This window comes from Populus euphratica, unplaced genomic scaffold (genome assembly GCF_000495115.2).
Source record: "Populus euphratica unplaced genomic scaffold, PopEup_1.0 scaffold68.1, whole genome shotgun sequence".
Lineage (NCBI taxonomy): Eukaryota > Viridiplantae > Streptophyta > Magnoliopsida > Malpighiales > Salicaceae > Populus > Populus euphratica.
The window spans coordinates 642,475-663,543 of record NW_011499901.1 but is presented as its reverse complement, the minus strand read 5'-3'; the positions used below and the strand labels follow the sequence as shown (position 1 = coordinate 663,543).

General features: G+C 33.8%; 3 protein-coding genes across 5 annotated transcripts; all 3 read right to left on the bottom strand.

Moving 5' to 3' along the window:
* Positions 1-2,392: 2,392 nt before the first annotated feature.
* LOC105132864 (uncharacterized) lies at positions 2,393-6,525 on the bottom strand. Of its 2 annotated transcripts, none has more exons than XM_011036594.1 (11): positions 6,060-6,525; positions 5,879-5,970; positions 5,616-5,809; positions 5,108-5,147; positions 4,914-4,995; positions 4,713-4,790; positions 4,471-4,596; positions 3,800-3,921; positions 3,145-3,196; positions 2,999-3,073; positions 2,393-2,870 (listed from the first exon to the last, which is right to left on the bottom strand). In XM_011036594.1, the coding sequence occupies exons 1-11, from the start codon at positions 6,353-6,355 to the stop codon at positions 2,702-2,704; spliced, it is 1,326 nt and encodes a 441-aa protein (XP_011034896.1). In that variant the 5' UTR covers positions 6,356-6,525; the 3' UTR covers positions 2,393-2,701. The 2 variants fall into 2 exon arrangements, with proteins under 2 accessions (XP_011034896.1, XP_011034897.1); XM_011036595.1 differs by having other exon boundaries at positions 3,157-3,196.
* Positions 6,526-9,367: 2,842 nt separating this feature from the next.
* On the bottom strand, positions 9,368-15,163 carry LOC105132863 (WD repeat-containing protein DWA2-like). Of its 2 annotated transcripts, none has more exons than XM_011036592.1 (13): positions 14,886-15,163; positions 14,717-14,800; positions 14,506-14,638; positions 14,270-14,381; positions 14,032-14,137; positions 13,666-13,793; positions 13,233-13,302; positions 11,148-11,236; positions 10,928-10,973; positions 10,438-10,511; positions 10,270-10,343; positions 10,136-10,194; positions 9,368-9,681 (listed from the first exon to the last, which is right to left on the bottom strand). In XM_011036592.1, exons 1-13 carry the CDS (start codon positions 14,928-14,930, stop codon positions 9,640-9,642), a joined length of 1,062 nt encoding a protein of 353 aa, XP_011034894.1. In that variant the 5' UTR covers positions 14,931-15,163; the 3' UTR covers positions 9,368-9,639. The 2 variants fall into 2 exon arrangements, with proteins under 2 accessions (XP_011034894.1, XP_011034895.1); XM_011036593.1 differs by having other exon boundaries at positions 14,038-14,137; positions 14,886-15,040.
* Positions 15,164-15,355: 192 nt separating this feature from the next.
* On the bottom strand, positions 15,356-20,842 carry LOC105132861 (uncharacterized protein At1g04910-like). The gene is made up of 10 exons (XM_011036591.1): positions 20,518-20,842; positions 20,353-20,412; positions 20,179-20,266; positions 19,909-19,985; positions 19,073-19,161; positions 18,777-18,960; positions 17,959-18,140; positions 17,137-17,239; positions 16,541-16,872; positions 15,356-16,445 (listed from the first exon to the last, which is right to left on the bottom strand). Exons 1-10 carry the CDS (start codon positions 20,674-20,676, stop codon positions 16,031-16,033), a joined length of 1,689 nt encoding a protein of 562 aa, XP_011034893.1. The 5' UTR covers positions 20,677-20,842; the 3' UTR covers positions 15,356-16,030.
* Between the last annotated feature and the right edge of the window lie 227 nt (positions 20,843-21,069).

Here is a 21,069-nt window from a genome sequence, read left to right as displayed (position 1 = left end):
AGTTAATGAAATCAAGTTTATTTATGATTTCATTCTCGGAAAAAAAAATTATAATTTAATCATAATTACAAAACCTGAACTGCCCTATAACGGTTAAAATTTAAAAAAAAATGTATTATTTCATGTTTTAACGTCTAAACCATAAATTCAGCTTCAAATTAATCAAATATATCGTTCATTAATTGCAAGTTTGGCCATCTACTAGCCGCCGTTACTTTTGTTTTTTTTCAGGAAACAGTTAGGTGTTGAATTAAATTTTAAGAGACAAGATCATCAAACTAATCACGATTTAATTAAACTCAACACTCCTTCGTCATCCCTCACGTTTGGTCTTTTCTTTTTGTATCATTATCCTTTTAGCACAAATAACTATGAAAGAGCTCGCAACTAATTTTTATTTGACAAAGTCTTCTGTTTCGAGGTAAGAAAATGATCCCCCACCCCCCCCCTTCTTCTTTTTTTTGTAATACGGGAAAGGAAACTTGCCAAGGTATTTTTTTCTTGACTTCAAATTTCAACCAAAGGGATTTGATAACGCGTTGTGGAAAACGAGTGGTGTGCGTTTGAAAAAAAGACAAGAGTGGAAAATGATTGCGTTTCCAAGAAGGATTTCCTTGTTGATCCCACACCCAAGGTAACTCTGTATTACTTGGATGAGACTTGACATCCCATCGAATCTTATTTTTAATTTTTTTTTAAATTTAGCTTTAATTTTTTTTTAGATTGTTTTGATATGTTAAAATAAAAAATAAATTTTAATAAAATAAAATATTATTTTGATATATTTTAAAACAAAAAACTTTTTAAAAAATAACCTCCACTATATTTTTAAAAATTTATTAAATTAACTTGATTTTTCAATTGAAAGAATAGGAACTCAAGATTATAGGTAGAAGGTTCACCCTAATTCAAGATTTGAAAATACTTGAACAGCCAACTTGTTGCATTAATTTATAGATTGATAGGTTAGTTTGATTATTTTTTTTTTATCAAAATAACATTGGTTTTAAAAAAAAAACATTTGAAATAAAATCTAACTTGAGTAAGATTCATGAGTAATTAAATTAATTAGACTAACCAAGTTAGATTTTATAACTATATATTAAACATGTATCAAGTTTGGTCATCTAATTGACACATATAGAAACAATAAAAAAAATACAATAACAGTAATTTTTCAAAAGAAAGGATCACATAGAAACCCTAATTTATAATTTTATTATTGAATTTTTTTTAAGTATTTTATCTTTCTACAAGGGTCACAACTCCTTAAATAAATTCAAAAACTAACCTAAACAAACTAAAAAAATAAAGGAAAAACAATAAAAATCACAAATAAACTACACAAAATAAAACTATCAAAAATAGTATTCAATTTCCTAGACTAAATAAAAATATTAACTTTTTCTAAAAATCATCATCAGATACCTAAGCTTGTCTCTACGATCTTCACATTGTGTTTAGGAAGAAAAGGTGAAAAGAAAATGAGAAGGAAAACACAAATTTCAAGATTTTTCTCTTGTTTGGAAAGAAAGAAGAGGGGGGGAAAATGAGATTTTCTCCGGGAAAAAGAGTGATGAAATTATAATTTCATCTTTTAAGAAATAGCTAGTTTTAGACCAAGGATGTTTTCCTAGTAATTTAACTTCCAAAAAGATTTGCCTCAAGTTTTTACCCTTTACTCAAGAAATTTATTTTTATATAGTTTTTACCCTTTACTCAAGAAATTTATTGTTATATTTTTTGAAAAAAAATTACTTTTTTTTATTTTTTTAAATTATTATTATTATTATTATGATATTTTTATATCATTTTGATGCGTTGATAACAAAAATAAATTTTTTTAAAAAAAATATTTTAAAAAACAACAACCACTACAGTATTAAACAAACTCTAAATTAATTTGAAATAAGAAACACTTTATCATTATCAAGCACATGACTTGATTAAGTCAATCATGTTGTGAAACAACCTAAGTTATTCAAACTTGACCTAGTCAATTGAAATTAAAATTTGACTTTAATCACAATAGTTTATTAAGTCAACCCATCTAGCCAATTTCAACAACTGTATTCCAATTTGAACACCGACTATAAGTTTTTGTAGTAAACTACTATTGAATTCATACATTTTAGTACAATAACTATCAATCTCTATAGTTTATTTTTTAATATATGTTGTTTAAAGTTATATATTCTTTTGTAACTTAATTATTCTATTAGTTTTCCATGACAATTCAATTGTTTTTTAAAAACCTGATAAATCCTGTATTTTTTTTCTTTGTAACTTAGTTATTTCAATAGTTTTTCATGACAATTTAATTTGCTTTCTTGTTAAAATATAAATCATTTCTACTCAAATTTCAAATTTTCACCTACTAAAGACAACAGCAGAAGCAAACAATCAACTCATTTCAAGGGACTCAACCATGTTTTTTCCAAAAATGGAGCTCTAACTCAGAACATCTAAAGACTAAAAATAACGTCTTACACCCATCCTACCTTCAGGGGAAATAATATACTGTCCAATATTTAGAAACTGCACAAAACCTGAATGGATGCCTTTATCATCCAAAGAATGAATATATTGACATACACCACTAATTACTCTTACGTGAGACATTTCAAACAATACGATCGAAATTAAATGAGATAAATATGAAACACCTACAAGAAAATGAGGAGCCTGAAAAATCAGGTCTTCATTGCAAGGGAGGGGGAGGCAAGTCCAGCGATTCATCAGCTGAAGGTGGAGGTGACGGCCCAAAATCGAGATACGGGTACACACCAGGTGGCCTTTCCTGAGGTTCGATTGATAGCAACTGGCTTGAACCACCCACGACATCAGCCCATCCATAATGGGGTTCAGCCCTTTTGTCCAAACCAAAAAAGTTGCTAGTTAATCCAATTCGTAATAGTTCCAAGAAAGAAATTTACATCTTTAGTACAAGTACTTTTTGATTAGCCAAATTCAGTGACTAAGAAAAGCACGTTCTTACTCATAATAGGTTTCCTCGTCCACAACAATATCCCAGCTTTCACCTGCTGTGCCTTTTCCATATTTGTGAACTTTCCTGGTAGGCATAAAGAAACATCAGACTGGCAGTTCCCAATACAGCACATACAGAAAAAAACTCATACATACTGAGTTCCATACCCGTCCCCGAGATGTTCCTCTCCCCACGTCCTTGACCAGCCTGGACATGAAACACAATAAGTGACACTAGACTCCAAGAACTAAGCAAATAAAGTCAAACATGAACATTTCAGTGATCGTGCAAGTTACACCAGACTCCTGTTCTACGAGTGTACATCACTGATGCACTGAGTTGCTTAATGTCCAGGCGAATGGTGAGAAAAAACAAGTTTGAAGCTCTAGTGGAAAGATACTCTTCAATGTAGGAATCACTAACTAATTAGACCTTGTTTCAAAAAATCTAGCAAGTTAAGAGTCTTTCATATATATAACCTGACGATCACAAAGAAGATAGCAACAAATGCTAATGGATATCTAGAGAAGGTTGCTTTCCTGGATTGTAAATGTTGACAGGCAACAAACTAACTGTGAATGTTGACAAGTATCCACCTTAATGTATGAGTAATGAGAGTATCTTATGAAACTGAGCAATTCTCGTATCAGTGAGGACAAGAGAAGGCATGTTGAGAAAATTATGCACCCCTATGAAGAATGTACTTGATGTACATTTCTAGTAAACAAAGGCAGTAGTCTAAAGTACAATCAACATAAATAATTACAGGAAGCTAGGATAGAGGAGCATATAACATGATTAAAAACATACCTCCACCACTAGGAGAAACATGCCATGTCTCCCCATGCCGCGAACCTATGCCAGCAAAGAACTTTTCTTCCCACTTGTCTCCCCATTTGGTTCCCAATTCAGTCTCAGCCCATTTATCTGTCCTGAGGAGAGAAAAAAATAAAACTTGGTGAAACTATTTTCGAGCTCTTCCAATTACGAAGTTAATTGAGAAACATGTGGAGATATAAAACTTGGTGCAATCTTTTGTTATTCCCAAAGCAGAGTGGTACAAAGAAAGGAAGTTCCATTGAAAACTCTAGATCACTTCCGTTTCATATATTTTCCAAGGTACTTTTATTATATCATCACTCAAATACTGACTAATACCTAAATGTTTTTTTTTTTTTTAAGGAAACAATTAATTCATATCTTCAGGTTTTGCACATATTTTATGATAACCCTCCTTCCTACATTGACTGCGCCATACTTCAGCATCTAGAATCCAGAAAAAAATCTACTCTAACAGTCCAGCCTGAATAACAGACAATTTCAACTGTTTATGACTGATCTCAAAAACTATTTTCTTATGATACTAATGGATTATTAATTTTAAATGGCCGATGATACTGGGTATTAAAAAGTCCAAAATAGCAAGCTGGCTAAAAATAGATTGGGGTCCAAAGAAAAGATAAAATGGAGAATGCAAGAACCATTTTGTGACGGAGCCTCTTCCATCGTAATGCTCCCCCCACTTCTCCCACCATGACTGCTCATTCAATCTTCCATGCTTATTTGCCCCTTTCTCAGTCCAACCTTTAGCATCATATTTTTCCCACCTAAGTCCAAAATTAAAGTGCAGTTAATAAATGGATTTGTTGTTCTGCTCAGTTGCATGCTTGACCAAAATAACTCATACTCAACATATTGACTCTGTATCGGAATATTAGCTTACCATTTCTCATACCATCCAGCATTTTCAGTGCCCAACTTCGCTTGTTTCTGTGCACTCCTCTCTATTCTTGCAAGATTACTGCAGTAACAAAATAAGACAGGTGATTTATTAATGAAAAGTTCCACACGTGATTAACTGAAGACAACCATTCTTGGCAAAACTTTCAATCTTATTTAGATAGGAAACAAGATGGAATTAAACCTCCATTCATCTTGATGAAGCATCTCTTGCCATTTTTCCCACCACGTGTCCCCTTCAGCATTTCTTCCAGATTTCTCCACACCTGAGAAAGATCATCTCGAATGAGGGTGAAAGCCTCAATATGATTAAATTTCCAACCCAATAAAATTGAAACTACTCATCATATCATGTCAATGATAAGACAAGCAATATACCTAGCTCTTTGTATCCGGTCCAGTCGCCTTTCTCCCACCACTGTCAAGGAGATCAATAAATCCAATTAAATGCATCCACCTGGGATGATACTCTACTGAGGTTAATATCAATCCCAAAATAACAAAGATTTAAAAATAATACAAAAATATGACAATTGACTCAGAAAATCGAGCTGTACATTTCAAAAAGCAGGAATGCACAACCTATATCACCATTCCTACACTGGAGGACAAGGAAAGGAGCAGAGCCAAGATGCAAGTTCCTCGTAATTTTTCTTTTTTTTTAAGTAGCATTGAATCAACAACCTTTCCTATGGTGCAATTCAAATGACAGGTGGATTGATCATGGGAGGGCCGACAACAGAGTGAGTAATAGTGAACTTAATTTTGCAATATTGGCGCTATAATCATATCGGATGGATAGTACGAAAATGGGGCAAAATATCAAAACATATGCTCAAACAAGCAAAAATTAAAAATTAAAAATTAAAAGATTAAAAGATTATACCGTTTCTTCCCATTGAGAAGAAGTATCATGTGATCGACCACCCATCTTCTTCCACCTACATCTATAACCATTTTCGCCAAGATCCTCTCCACTTTTTCGAAACCAACTACTTCCATCCTCATTAATCCCACTCTCATTCACTTTCTCGTTTAACAAGTTGATTCCCATATCTTTCTCATTCGCAATACCAGTATCTACATTAACCCAATCATTGCTCAAAACACACAATTAACGCAAAATCCAACTCAATCACCGCTAATTACCTCTCTTCGGCGGTGTATCTCGCGACCGTGGGCCGGAATTTATCGGCGTACATCTCGAATAAAACTTCTCTTGTTTCGTACCGAAGCGAGACCTCCAAAGTTTATTTAAAAAAAAATGAAATTGATCAATAAACCTAAGAAATATCATCAAGAAAGGGGGTAAATACGGTGTTGTACGTACTGAGGAGAGGGAAATGGCAATGCAGTAATGGCTCGGACACGACTTCTATGAGAGCGTTTCTCCTCGGTTTTATCAATGCTATTACCCGACCCGGATGCTCTGCGAACCACTGAGTCAGAGCAACAGCAACTACTGATTCGATTCACCCGAACTCCATTACCGTTAAGGAACAGGCTCAGTCTCCGCTTCTTCTTCCTCAACTCAAGTCCGTTATTGTTATCGTGGAAAGGAGAACTGCTGAGTCGGCTGCGCTTGAAATCGGGGTGAGTCGTAAAACCACTGGAACTCACAGCCATTAATTAGAAAATGTCATCCAAGAGACTGCGAGAGTGGTTTATTGTGGAAGGAGAGAGAGAAGGATAGAGTGGAAGCTTGGAATTTTGGTAAAATAAATTAAAAAATGGAGGGGCAAAGGAGAGAATATCGCGGAATTTAAAAAGAGGAGGCGAGACATTTGATTGACTACGGAGACCGAGTGGCTGTTACTGACTGTATTTGGTATTATGTAGTTGTTACAGTTTTGATTAAAAACAATTTATTTTATAAAAAGTGTTAAGATTGATTTAAAAAAATATATATTTAATTAAAATTAAATAAAAAATATTTTTAATGTATTTAGTTAAAAATATTTTTGAAATTAAGGTTATAAAATAATTTTTAAAAATATAAATTAATATTGATATTTTTTAATTTAAATATTATAGATTTAATTATTGTTATTATATTATGAAATAAATAATATTTTTTATTATTTTATTAAACTATCTACAATTTCATTACGTGTAAAATATATACAACAAAGATTATAATTTTTACATATTTTTTAAGAGCGCAACAACATCAGGTAAAATATAATCAGAAAACAAATTTGGATTACTATCAAATTCTGCAAATACTACATCATCAAGTGAATTTTATCTAATTTATGTAGTGTTGTTGAATAATGTTTAACACTGTTTTTTTAATAAAACACAGTTAAAAATAAAAAAAATTATTTTTTTAGCCGGGTAAAACCCGGTTCAATATATTTTAAGCTTTGGATCATGCCCAGTCCAACCAAAACAAGAAAGAATGTTTCATTTGTTCACGTAAACAGTAGAGTATGGCTTCGCTGTTCAGCAATCCTCCCCCCACGAGAAGCAGCAAAATGCTGCTTCTACAAAACCTGCGATATAGTTGTAAAATTAGTGGGTTTTATCAGTATAAATCACTATTATTTTTTTTAACCAAGCGGTAATAAACATGGTTGCAGATGAACCTCACTCACAGCTACAACACTAAACAGCCTTTTAGTTGTTAAAAATATATTTGATTTTAAAAAATATTAAATTAATATTTTTTTATGTTGTAATAATTTTAATATGTTAATATTAAAATTAAAAAAATTAAAAAAATTATTTTAATATATTTTTAAATAAAAAATATTTTAAAAAATAACATTATATTAAGATATCAAACACAAATTAAGACACATTGGATTTCAAAAAAGAGAGGTGAGTGTGGGTTCAATTTGGGCCTGAGATGTTAAATCGAGCCTAATTTAATGATTAATTTGATGATTTGTTAATTTATATTTTATTTCAAATTAAATGGAGTAAAAGTTAGCCATTTAAAATTTAAAATTTAATTTGATTTAATTTTTTCCAAAACTATATTATTTTAATTTTTTTTAAAATCTTGAAACTATAGAATTGTATATTGAATAATCATACTTGGGAGTGTGGTTGCGATTGCTTTCTAAAATATTTTTTACTCGAAAAAATATATTAAAAATATACTAATTTAAAGAAAAAAAATTCAAATTAGTTCAGCATGATACCAACCTTGTGATAAATCATACACGTCAGAAGACAATTCTAACTTTAGTGTTTTACCATTCCTTCTTCCTTTCTCCTTTTTACACGTGGCTCTTGTTTAATAGTCGTTGTAACAATACAAGGCTGAAACCGAATAAATTAGGTAATTAGCACGATAAATTTAAAAAATTTAAGAATAAATATATATTTGGTAAAATATTATAGTTTTATTATACTATGCTTCAAAAACACAAGATTTATTAAATGGTTATATTGTGTTATTTCTGACTTAACTAGTCAATTAATTTAAAAAATAATAAGAAAAATTTTAAAATTATTAAAACCGTGGGATCTTGGAGACATTTTTTATATTTAAAAATCCAACTATTTGTGTAGCTACACAATAGCTATTACAAGAAAAACAATTTTCTGAAACTCTTGTAAAAATTTAAATGCAAATAATGGTGGATTAAAAGTTATAGTTATTTTGAGCTATTATTGTAGCCTTGCTCGATCAGATCTTTTTTTAAGTCTAAACCTATTTCACTAGTTCATAAATATATTTGTTATGTTATCTATGTAATTTGTTTGAGATAAATTTTTATTTAGTTATGTCAAACTCATATCTAACTGTTCAAAATTACTAACTATATAATAATAACTTTTAAAGATTTTAATTGAAAATATTTTTTTATTAACAAATTAGAGTTTAAAACATATTTTAAAAATAAATTTCATAAAATTATAGTTTTTATATAAACAGTTAATTGATTAATGCAACTAGATTTAATTAGTTGAGTAGTTAAGATAAAAAATTAGAGTTTGGTCATGTTGTAGCATGTTGCAGCTTAGAAGTGCAATATTTACTAAGATTCACCATTTTAAAATGTAACATAATCAAGCAATGCTATTTCACCATATTTTTTAAACCTACATTAATTTATTATATTTTTTAATTTACTGTACTAATTTTTTTAAAAAAAGAACCCGCTGAAACTTGTAATTTTGTGTCACGCTATCAAGTAGAAGGCTGGAAATAGAGCTCCTGGAGGTAGAGTTGCCATCAAGGACTCGGTGTTTCAATTTGAACCCACCAGGCTATTCGACGACGTGAGCAAAGCAAAGTGGTTTAGTATTGGACCAACCCTTAATTCGCAGAATGACATTTTATTTGAAAATCCATGGTTTCTAATCTCATCCAAATTATGTTAGTACTTTTTTTAAATAAAATTTCATTTAAAAATATAACAAAATAATTTTTTTAACATCAACACATTAAAACCATAAAAAACACTAAAAAAAATTAATTTAAATTTTCCTCAAGCCAAAAACATTTTAAAAGAGCATCTAAAAACACCCCCAAGTACCAGTTTTAGAAAAGGTTGTCCCTGAAATCATCACTCCATAGATTTTGGATCCTCAAGGCTGGTTCCTCAAACTCAATGGTTGAGATTCTTCAAAAAATGATATAGGAAAATGATTTTCGCTGGATTAGTATACGATCAGGTGAAATTAACAAATCATGTTCTCATGGATTCCCCTGATAAAAAAGAATTTGGGCATTTTGCAGAGTTAGTATACAATATACACGGGACAAGCTTGGTGTCAATATAGCGTCAAATGTAACGAAAAAAGCTCTTCAGCATCTAAGAGTACAATGAAACTTGCATTGACATGATAAGAATTCATTGCAGAATTGTTTTTTCAATGGAGTCCTACCTGACATTTAGTGTTGGTGGAAACTGCCAGAAGATGGTTTAACAAAGGGCATATGTGCGATGAATTCATTTTTTGGGGAGATAAGCCTTTATTGATTCTACCACAACCTGCAAGACATGACAATCAATTTAATTAATTAGATTGTGAACAAAGGTCAAAGGAGTTTCCCAATGCAATCTAAAATCCATAGTGTGTAGTAGTGGGAGCAAAGGATCCACAACGTGGATAATTTGACACAGATTCTGGAACAAAACCAGTGCACCGTGCTTCCAGAACCGACAAGACATGCCTCACACCCTTAACATAAGAAAATGGACTCTGTAAATGCAATTCAACTTGAAACTTCTGATAGTAATGCAAGGGAAATAATGCTTTGTGATATTCAACATAACAATCATCGGCCCATCATAGCCTAGGCATGAAAGGCATCAAACCAATAATTTACTTGGCGGCCTGGGCCTGGAAGATGTATGCCTTTTGCAAAACATGAGGCTAATCATCAGTGGTACAATTCTAACACTTCTAATGTTTATCGCTACAGTAAAGGAATAGTGATCTTACCCTCCCATCATAGGATAAAGATGCAAAAATCCAAGGTTCCTCAGAACTCCAAGCAAGCCCTATCATCAGAGGTTACTGGTCAGGTTGATTTTAAAATTTGACGTTTAAAGATACCATATGGCTTCATTCGTTACCATATACACTGTCGTCATAGTCACTGAATGAGTTCAGCAATGGATCAAGTTCCTGAGTCGGTGATTTAAACACACTGCTCAATACAAACACATTGATGAGATATCAGTAAAAAGAAGAACGACAAAGTCAAGAGTTACGCATCTGGTAAACAGATAAGAAAAAATGACCTTTCAGATGTCAACTCATCACTGGTTGTCGTAGAAGCGTACCACAAATTGACAGTCGAGTCTGTACCACCACTCTGCAATAACTTACCTTTGGTCAGGAAAATGTTAATAAATAGGATAGCTAGAAGGGACAGCGTAACTTGTTTATCGTAACCACCATCCAGACAACGAATGACTTCAAATGGAAGGGTATCTCCCCCACTGCCTTATTCTAAGGCATATAACTGATGATACATAAACAGCCAAGAAACAGTGATACTTGTGACCAGTTTTTTATACTTCCCGTATTCTATAAGCGCTGTCCATTTGAGAGAGCACAAGCTTACAGGCAATGCAAACAATGAACTTAGAAAAGTTTGCTGACTTTCCACCTTTGGACTCGATTGTGTTTGACATTTTTAGATAAAAGGTGATCATTAGTGACTAATATGGAAGAGGATGGTGTGTGTGTGTATTTGTGGGGGATGAGAGAGAAAGCAAGAGAGAGTACCAGGATCAGTCCATCATATTCAGGGTTACATGCGACAGCCCATGCCCTGCCAACATTTGGAAACACAGTGAGAGAACTATAAATAATTGAAGTTTAACAATTTTATACTCTGGAGGAGGAGCCGATAGAAAACATCTAACTTAATAAGAACATATAATACACATGCAACCATATGGCCAGAATAGCTCATCAGAACTGCATCATTCAAGAAATGGATTACCAGTGTGAATGTCCACGAAGCTCTTTTATAGGAACCTTGGGCATTCTAAGATCCCAAATGTGTATCCCAGATTCATCCTCTGCGGTAACCTGCAACGATTAATTCATTAATGCCAATAGATCTCAAAGGGCAGTGGTATGATGGTATTATTGCCAAAGAACAACATTATCTAACAAGGTTATTTTCACAGATTCTGAAGTTCACGAAGTTTCCCGATAGAATAAACTTTATAACGGAAAATTATTCTTTGCATTTGAAGCACATTTCCGAAAGACCAATGCCCTGATGCTCTCCATTGTAGTTTTCTCCAAATTTATACAACTGAAGGACTGTCATTATATCAACAAAACTAAAGCTCGTGGCATTTTCTCGGTGCATAAAAATCACTCTTTATTTTTTCACATATGACCGTGGACTGGAGTAGTTATTTTTTTCAAAATTTTTAATTTCATCCTCAAATATTTTCTTTACACGAGTGAGCTCTTTTGAATCAAAATTAGACCCAATAATATGTTTTTTTTTGGAAAAAGGGTTGGTTAAATTGAAAGACACGGGACTAAAATGAGAAATACAGATAATATAGGTGTGCTTTCAAATTTGTTTATAAAGAATATTTTAGTCCCCGAACTTTTTATAGCTTATGCTATAAGGTGACCGATCTCTTTAATTTTTTACAACTATTTTTTGATACAAACTTTATTTTTCTTATTTTGCAATTCTTTTTTCATGTAAGAAGAGAGAGCAGTCGTCAAATTCCAACAAAGAAAAAGAAAGCTCTTTGTTGGTGACAATTCTAACCACTAAATAAGTTAACATTGATGTCAACAAGTTCCACTAGGTGAGAAAAGTCTTATGGTGATTGTTATAAACCTTAATGTAGCATAAAAATCAGATCTAGTTCAATGATGCTTTATTTTTTCCGGTTTTATTCAGTGGTTTAGACTGTATTTTGGGTTTAATGAGTTAACATGTTAGTTTTTTGGTGTTCTAAGAGCGTTTTGTGATTGAAATGAGTTAAAAAACAATTATTTTAGATAAAAAAACCTATAGGCCCAATTTTTTGGCCATTGTAGTGGTGGCTGGAATTTGAACTGAAAAACACGTCTTCTGATTCTTTCAATGCTTTGATTTCAAATTTTAATTTTTAATTCCTTTATCAAACTTTAATTTGTTTTCACTATCATTCTTGGATCCATAATCTTGGTTTTTTTATTTTTTCAAAATTGATTTTTGTTCTCTTGAATTTTATTTTTTGTTTTGGATTCTTATGTTAATTGTATTTTTCTTTTTGATTTTTCCATTTAATTCAAAATTGTAAATCATCCTCTCATTTTCTAGGAGTCGATACAGGGCAAGTATGAGGTCACATGTCAAGTGGGTTGATTCATGTTAACCCAATTCATATAAATTCTTTTATTTTATTAAAAAAATAAAAACAACATTATTTTAAAAGAAAGAAAATAAATGAAAATAATCAAACTAATTTTAACTAGGTTTGTCATGGGTTAATCATGTTACCGGTCAATCCAATCTGTATTTTTAATTGTTCCACATCAAATCAATTCTCATCAAATTTTTTTTGAAACCCGACTCGTCCCAAGCCCTAGGTCACCTGAGTCACAAGTCAATACACCGTTTTTTTTATTGAATCATCATGTTCATATGATTTTATTTGCAAGTTTTGACGACCTCACTTGGATTTACTGGTTTTTTGTTTTTTAAACTTCGTTTTATTAACTAGATTTTTTATAGATTTCATCCTTGTATGTTTTGATTCTTGGAGATTGGCAATCCTATTTTTTTTCAAATTTTCTTTTTATAATATCAAGTGGTGAATTTTTTTCTCTTCTTTAAAATACACTGACAATGCTTAAGTATCACTTTTTTATATTATAGAATATTATTCCCGGCCCGCAACGAAACACCAACTATCTATCTAGTAATCTTTCTGAATAAGAGTTTATGATTTGATGCCTTCAACTGCTCCAAAAAAGTATATTTCTTCACTGCTACAGATATATGATATTATATATCGATTCACAGATGCATTTCTAGAGGAAAACAGAGTTACAGCATAGCACTTACAAGTATATGTTTCTTCCTGGTGTCATAGTCTACATTGCGAACATGGCCGCGCTCAATTGAATTTGTTTTCCTGTAAACACATAAACCATACCGTTAGACATGATTGACATGCATCTGTCTTAATGGTAAGACATAAGCTAATTAGTAGTTCCAAAACACCAATCAAGATTTTGTAAAAAAAAAAGATTCAGATTCTCAACCACTGATGTAGTGAAATGTTCATAAAGCTAAACTAGTAGGCAACAAGCTGATACTCAAAATAATAATAAAACTAATAATAAAAAACAGAATTTTAAAACTAATTCATCTGTATTAAAGTCAAACACAAGTTAAAGAGGTAACAACCCTCCAGTTCAGGACTTGGAATGCTGGCTATTATTAATAGATAAGTTAAATAAAAAATAAAATAAAAAGATATGCAGAACTATCTTACTTCATCGCCCGTAGATCCCAAAACTGGACTGAGGATTCACAAGTTGCTGCAACAGCATTCACGTCATGTGGATCCCAGGCTCCACCAGATAAGTAATGCAGCATACCAGCCGACTCTTTCGATTGCACCTAGATTTTTCAGTAACATCTGAATAAGTATCAGCACAAGAATTCAATAGTGAATTATCACAGACTTGCACAGTTATACTTCACTAGTTTATCCTATCCACTGTCACCAAACAACAGCATAATGGTATCTTTCAAAACACCAATTTCCATCATTTTCACATTGCATAAAATAAATACCTATACCATATCATAAACACAAATATGAAAAACATAATCATACAAAATATCCCAGTACAACCTCTACCTGGGCTGCTTGTCTTGAACAGTCTAAACTCCACAAGAAGATATTTTCCTGATCAATGCTTATCAACTTATCATTCCTTCCCGATGGCCACCACAGGACACTGTTGGGCACCCACATATGGCATTTGCGACAAACAACAAAACCATGTAAGGATCCAAAAATCCACAAGTTAAGAACAAAACTCAAAACCCCACATCATAAAACACACATCACATGAACACTTCAAACTCACCAATTAAGCTTTCCAACATGTCCATCAAGAGACGCAATCCTTTCCAATTGCGGAGAATTTAACTGCCCATATAACTCAGGAATCTGCCACACTGCTGCTCCAAATGACTCACCTTCAATCCAAAAAATCCCAACAAACCAGACTAATTCAGCTCACATACGCACAGTAATGCATCGATCACGCTCTAATTGAATTGTTTAAACATAATTAGAAAAAAACTAAGTGATTGATTATACCAGAGGAGAAAACAGTGGAGAAAACACGCTGATCAAAAGGACAAGAAGAGAGATTCCAGATCTCTTCAGGGTGCGAAAACAATCCTTCGCATATCAATTCAGTTCCGCCTGCAGATAACCTAAGCAAGTGCACCTATTCCACATTACATTTTCACTCATTAGATCCAGCAAAATAGTCAACAATAAAAAAAAAATCAGAAATATTTTTGACCTCGTTTTCTTCTCTGAGACTGAGAGTTCCAGTGATGAAGCTGGTGTGATCCGTGTCTGCCTTCACATCTGATATGCACCTTGCCTGAAGGACATTGAATTTTTTGAACGAGATTAGGGTTAGATTTGAAGAAATGGCGAGTGAGTTAGGGTCTTGGAATGGTGACCACCTGATACTTGAGGCCGTAGCCAATGCCTGTTGATCCTCCTTGCATTTTTTTTGCTTGCGATGATGAGAGCAGAGAGGAGCTACCTACGTTTCTTCATGCAACCTGTTGATTTTTCTTTCTGTTTTCTCCCGGTTGGTCTTGCAGGCCCGTTAAGTAATGACGTTTGTCTAGAAAGGGTGGGCTCAATGAGGCCCACTTGTGGTTGGGTTTAAGAAATGCCCGAGTGAAGGCGAGAAAGCTAGCTTGCTCCGAGTGACCTCGATGAGGGAGAGCATGAGGGCCATGGCCCTAGTCTCGTTGTTATGAATTTACGATATCTATTCATGGGTTTCTTTACTTTTACACGAACAAGGGAATATATATATATATAAAAACCTGGCAATGCTGTGAAGAAGATATTGACGTGTAAATTGATCCGAGAAAAAGGGGCCTAATAACTATTCCGAAAGTAATTCTCAATCCCCTATACATTTGGAAACAGGCGCTGCTATTGATGAGCTCTGATAGAAAACAAAACAGAACCATCCAAAATCAGTAAAACTCTTATAAATCAATTAGATGGTGAACTAGATTCACCTAGGTTAAGGAACGGTAAGAGCACCAAAATTTTCTACATTCTAGTTTTTACAACAAATTCTCCAACTATCAATGATGACTAGCCTCCAAAGAAAATATGTATAAAAAGAAAATTCCAATCAGCAATGTACACACACATGTCGCTGCTTAACAGCCTCTGGCAAGAGAACAGCTTTGCGGGACACTAATCTCACTCTTAAGACACCAAAACAGACAGCCATCAATCTAGCAGAAGTCTAAAACCGAGAAGGGCAGAACCCTTCTTAGACGACGTCTTCACCCGTTCCCTGAATTTCACTGCAAAGAGGCTGAACTCTGAAGGCTCGTGAAAGATATGATGTTGAACTCAAGATCACACCTTACGGGAGATGTTCCTAAGTCATAACTCATTAAAACAGCTCAGTGTTGTGTCTTGATATTGTTGCGTTGTTCCGAGGCCGGGGGGCGGCTTTTAGGGATCTAAACCCTGGCAGTTTTATAAACAGCAGGTTGGGCATATGCAGCATGATCTTTTGAACATTCAACAAAAGAATTGTTTAAGCACAGCAAAGAACCCAGTGTAGCACTGTCTAGTCTGAAAGAATTTCTTCTAACTCGGGGTCTTCATTGGTGATTCCATCATAATCCATACCTGTTCCATTGAACTGTTCTTTCTCTTGAGAGCCATCTTGGTATCCATCATCATCAGGATCAGGCAATTCTGGCTCATCATCGCCTAATACATCATCATACCCCTTTCCATGTTTTCCAGGTCCTGAATCTTTCTTTGCTTTGGCTTCAGAATCTTCACAAATGCAGGTGTGTGGGTTCTCATGAAACTCTCCCCTACCCGGCCTCACCTCCTTTGGCTCCCCCATGAAGCCCCTCTGATAAGTACGCATTTTAGAGGTGAATGCTTCCCATGACATGGTTGTTTGGTTCAAGAACAATCTATATAGCTTTTTAGCATTTGGACGAATGGTAGGTTTGTGTCCAAAATATCTCCTGCAATTTAAGGAAATTTAAAAATTAGTCCCTAATAACAGGAAAAAAAAAGAGTCAAAGAAGAATGAAGAAAAGAGATGGAGAAGTCAAAGTACCTTCTTCCAGCTAATATTCTAGCCATGTTACCATTGTTGTTGGCAACAAATACATCACTTTCATCGCAAACAATGAAGTCAAGTGCAGCCATTCTTGAAGAAAATGAAGAAAATGGTTCCAGCTCCTCCTTGCTGGCTAAAGTCTCTTTTGTATAGAAGTTTGGGAAGAGTGCTTTTAGGGGTGCCAATGTCTCTTCCCCTCCATACACTTCTCCAGATGCCACGTAAATATGAATGTCACTGCTATAACCCAGAGCTCTCAACATAAGGCCAATTTCTCTTGGAGTCAGCGGGCATTTTCCATGCCTCCTTTCCTTATCAGGGTTACTTACCTGCAAATGTATGAAGATAAACTCATAAACACATTAGATGCTCCAGATCCAAGTACAAACACACATAACAGAAGCCAAATAATTCACTCAGGGAAGTAAAATTCACTTAGGTTTTGATTCAACACTAAATCAAATTTCCAAATGCTTCAGAATTAAGTAATTTCAATGAAAACTGAACTTCAGGTTGTCAATATCCTGATGATGAAAGTAGGGTAATTATTTGTTTTAAATTGGTGGTGGAAGGGTACATCAATTGAGCCTTACATGTAAAGTTTTCCACCTCTTCCTTATTGCACCAAGTTCCTTCCTTTCCTTGTCACCTCCACCATAATAGCATCCAGAGAATGCCAGCATATCGGGCTCAAACCTATAGCAAGAATAATTTGGCTGCTTGAGAAAAACTAATTGAGTTTGTCCCAATTTAGGCTTCTTGAATTTGGAATTCATCAGTTGGAATTATAAATCCAATAAAAACAGCCTTCTCATTATGCATGCACAACCTATGATCCAGAAATTGGGTTTCGAGGCCTGCCAAAAGCACACTTGGTCTTAGGCCAGTCACCCGATCATTAAAATCTAATTAATCCTCTCAAACAGTCATGTTTTTATTAACTGTTTAAATAGAGCAAACAAGGTTGACGCGTTTTGATTTTGCATTTGTAATTTTAAGTCTCACGCAGTAATCTGTAACCACTAACAAGCACAGGAGTTACTGACTGTAGGTACAAATGCACAGGCCACAAAACAAGTACAAACAAAAGTGGCAGCCTTTGATCAGTTCAGGTGATGAGATTCAGATGCATGGTTTCAACTATGAGGTCAAAATATGCATGCTAACAAATAAACCCAGGAAATAGAAAGAGAAAAGATCATTTTATTGTAATGCAGAGAAAACCATAATGCTGAAGCTAAGCTGTACAGTTATGATAGTTTCTCTACCACAACTATAGATCACATTAGTGGGGCTCATATGGATCATATATGGAGTCCATTGGCTCCCCTTATCAGGCAATAGGTGAAACTCTTCAAATAGCAGGTTAATACTTAGAAATACAGCCAGTTTTAGCAGAAAATGAATTAGAATACCTCAGATGCAAGGCAATGAAATGCTTGCTTTTCATCCTCATTCGATGGAACAATTTCTCACCCATTCGAAGAATAGGATCAGTAAACTTTAAAGCATGGTAGTTGACTCTACATCTCAACTTTTGCAATTGGGTATCCAACCTATTTGCGACTCTATAATCAAACTTTGTGAGCTGAATTGCCTGTTATAAAATTAAGTCCAGGAAGTCAAGTCATTCTTAAAATAAACCAAAAAATTGCCAGGAAACAGAGTGCATAAAATAAAGGTATGCATCCCAATCAACATAGCACAGAAAAAGTAACAGATCCATATGGAGTCTCATGAGTAGATTCTACTTAAAACAAAAATATTTTTAAGTTCAAAATTAGATCAAGGAAAGGTTTTGTCAAATTTTGTGCTATTAAACTTCCTCCATAATATCCAAATAGTTTAAGTCAACACTTGAGTATTGGTATATCCCCTTTAATTGATAATATCCAAATAGTTTAAGTCAACACTTGATAATATCCCCTTTAATTGATAATATCCAAATAGTTTAAGTCAACACTTGAGTATTTGTATATCCCCTTTAATTGATAATGATTCATATGACTTAACAAACACAACTTTTATCCCACGCCTAATGGTTCTCAAGGCAAGTAACCAGGATGTTATTACCTATTAAACATGACTTATTTGACAAATATTGGTGTAGTTGCAAGACCAGAGAAGCAAGGATACAAACAGAAACAAGAACTCTGCAACTTAATATTGCATGGTAAAAAATTGAAAAATATAAAAGCAATCAGAAGAAGGTTGCAGAGAAAGGAGAACTTACATGCCTTTTCAAAAGAACAGGTAAGATACGGTTTTGATAACATCTCTCACTACACTTCCTTGGAACACGCATGTTGCGTGGAATCCAAGTTTTCCCTCCCCTTTTAGGGAGAGATTTAATGATTTTGACATCCTTTGACAGAGAAGAAATATACCAATCAACATCAAAAATCTCTGAAAAATCACTGCAATAGACAAAGTATCATAAAAGTCATAATATTACAACAGAAATCCCTACCAGTAGTTGCAAATAAGATTCCAAGAAAAGGTTTCAGTTATACTCATTCAATAACGAACCTTGAATCTTTCCAAAAAGACTTCTGGTCAAGCCGTGGAACAACAAGAGTGGCATTCAAGATACGAGCAGCAACAACAGCATCTATAATCTGCAAAAGTGTTCAGTGAATCATCAATGCCGACAGCAAAATATTAATCACGTGATAAATAATCATTATGCACTGCAGCAACAAGAAAACATGACCTGAAAGTCAGTAAAGAGAAAGAAAAAAAAAAAACATGCGTAAGAGCATCATTCGATCCCAATATTACAGCCAGTATTAAGTTAAAATGAATGCCTTGCAGAGAATAAGCGACTCAGACTGTTTCTCTAATTCTGTATTAACACACAAACATGTTTATGATGATTCAAGGAATGCCAATCTTGTAAGAGCTACTATTAACAGTTCTCTGATCACCCTCTACAATTCTCCCAATCTCTCTCATCCCTTGAGTCATTCTCTGGAATTTTACTGTCCACCAAAAACTTCTGCCTAGTTTTTTTATTCCATCCACTGCCAACCCTCGTAAAACACACTATATGCATTTAAAGTTGGTAGCTCACAGACAACTAACAGCTATAAATGTGGGTCTTGCACATTTGGTGCAAAACATTGCCTCCAAGTGACTGAGTGATCTTGGTCTGTGCATTTTGCAGCACTTTGAACTATTTTAATGTGGAGGAAGTTGTTTCCATAATCTCAAAGGTTTTACAAGCAAGAGGCAGCAAACTTTCAAACAACCTCAGTTACATGATCATCCCTGATAACCCATAAACTGAAACCTCAAAACAGAGAAACAAAAATCTATTTCCTCAAATAATCAACTATTAAACAATACATAAGCTCGAAACTCACCCCGGTCCTTTGCTGATTTAAGCCTCCACTAGTAACAATCAGCAAATACCGATTGGGCTGTGTAACAGCATCAGCATCTACAAAATGAATTAAAAACCTCAGTATAAAAAATTTACAAATAAGCAATAAACTCTTAAAGAAGCCACATTTTACAATTCAACAAAACCCAAATAAAAACGAGCAACAACTCATTCAATGCTAGAAGCTCAGATTGCTGTTTTGTAATAATAATAATAATAATAATAAAAATTCTCTGCTCAAGACACTTACTTGCAAACTTGATGCTAGCATTGCTGCATCCATAGTAATATAACGAATTTATCGAGCTCCAAATATCACGATCAGTCCTTCCTTTTTTCTATTACCCAAACACAAAAAGAAAAAATAAGCAAAAAATAATAATGGCATCATTAATAATGAAAAAAAGAGAGGCAAAGCCCTAACCGGTATGTGAAGAACAGATTGTCCAATCGTATCTTCAACAACACCATTCCTAGCGTACAGCTGGATACAAAAGAAGACGGAGACAAGTAAGAAAAGTTCATAATCGTATATTTATACGCGTGCGTCTACGCATAGAGAAATGAACGATACTGTACGATACAATACCGAGCTCGTATGTTGGGGATTATTAGAATCAATCGGAGTAGGAGCGAGAAATGAGAGGAGGGCCAAGAGAATGAGAAGAGCTCCGGAAATAGAGAATATTAGAGGAAGAATAGACCAGAAACGGTTGTAATCGTGGTTGCGCCGCCGGTGAAACGCCATTATTACAGAAGTGATTTTTTTCCCTCTCTGAAAAATGGAGTGTAGAGTGAGGAAGAGCGAAAGCGGATCTGCTTGCTAGGACTCCAGCATTTCCTGAAACAGGAGCCAGGGTTTATAAGAATAAATCATGTTAATTTAAAAGAGAGAAGAGAAACACCGATACATTGTGCTGGTCATCTTTCAAGTTTCTTACGTGTCTTTTTTTTTTTTTTTATCCAAATGATGCCATCAAAATAATATAAATTTTTCTGTTTGTTAAGTGTAAATTGCTTACTTGACATGTCTAATAACAAGTATATTTTATTATTGAAAAAATTAATCTATTATATAACCATCGCCTCTTACATTATATATATTTTTATTAACTGTCCGTAGGTACCTCTTTATTTGTAT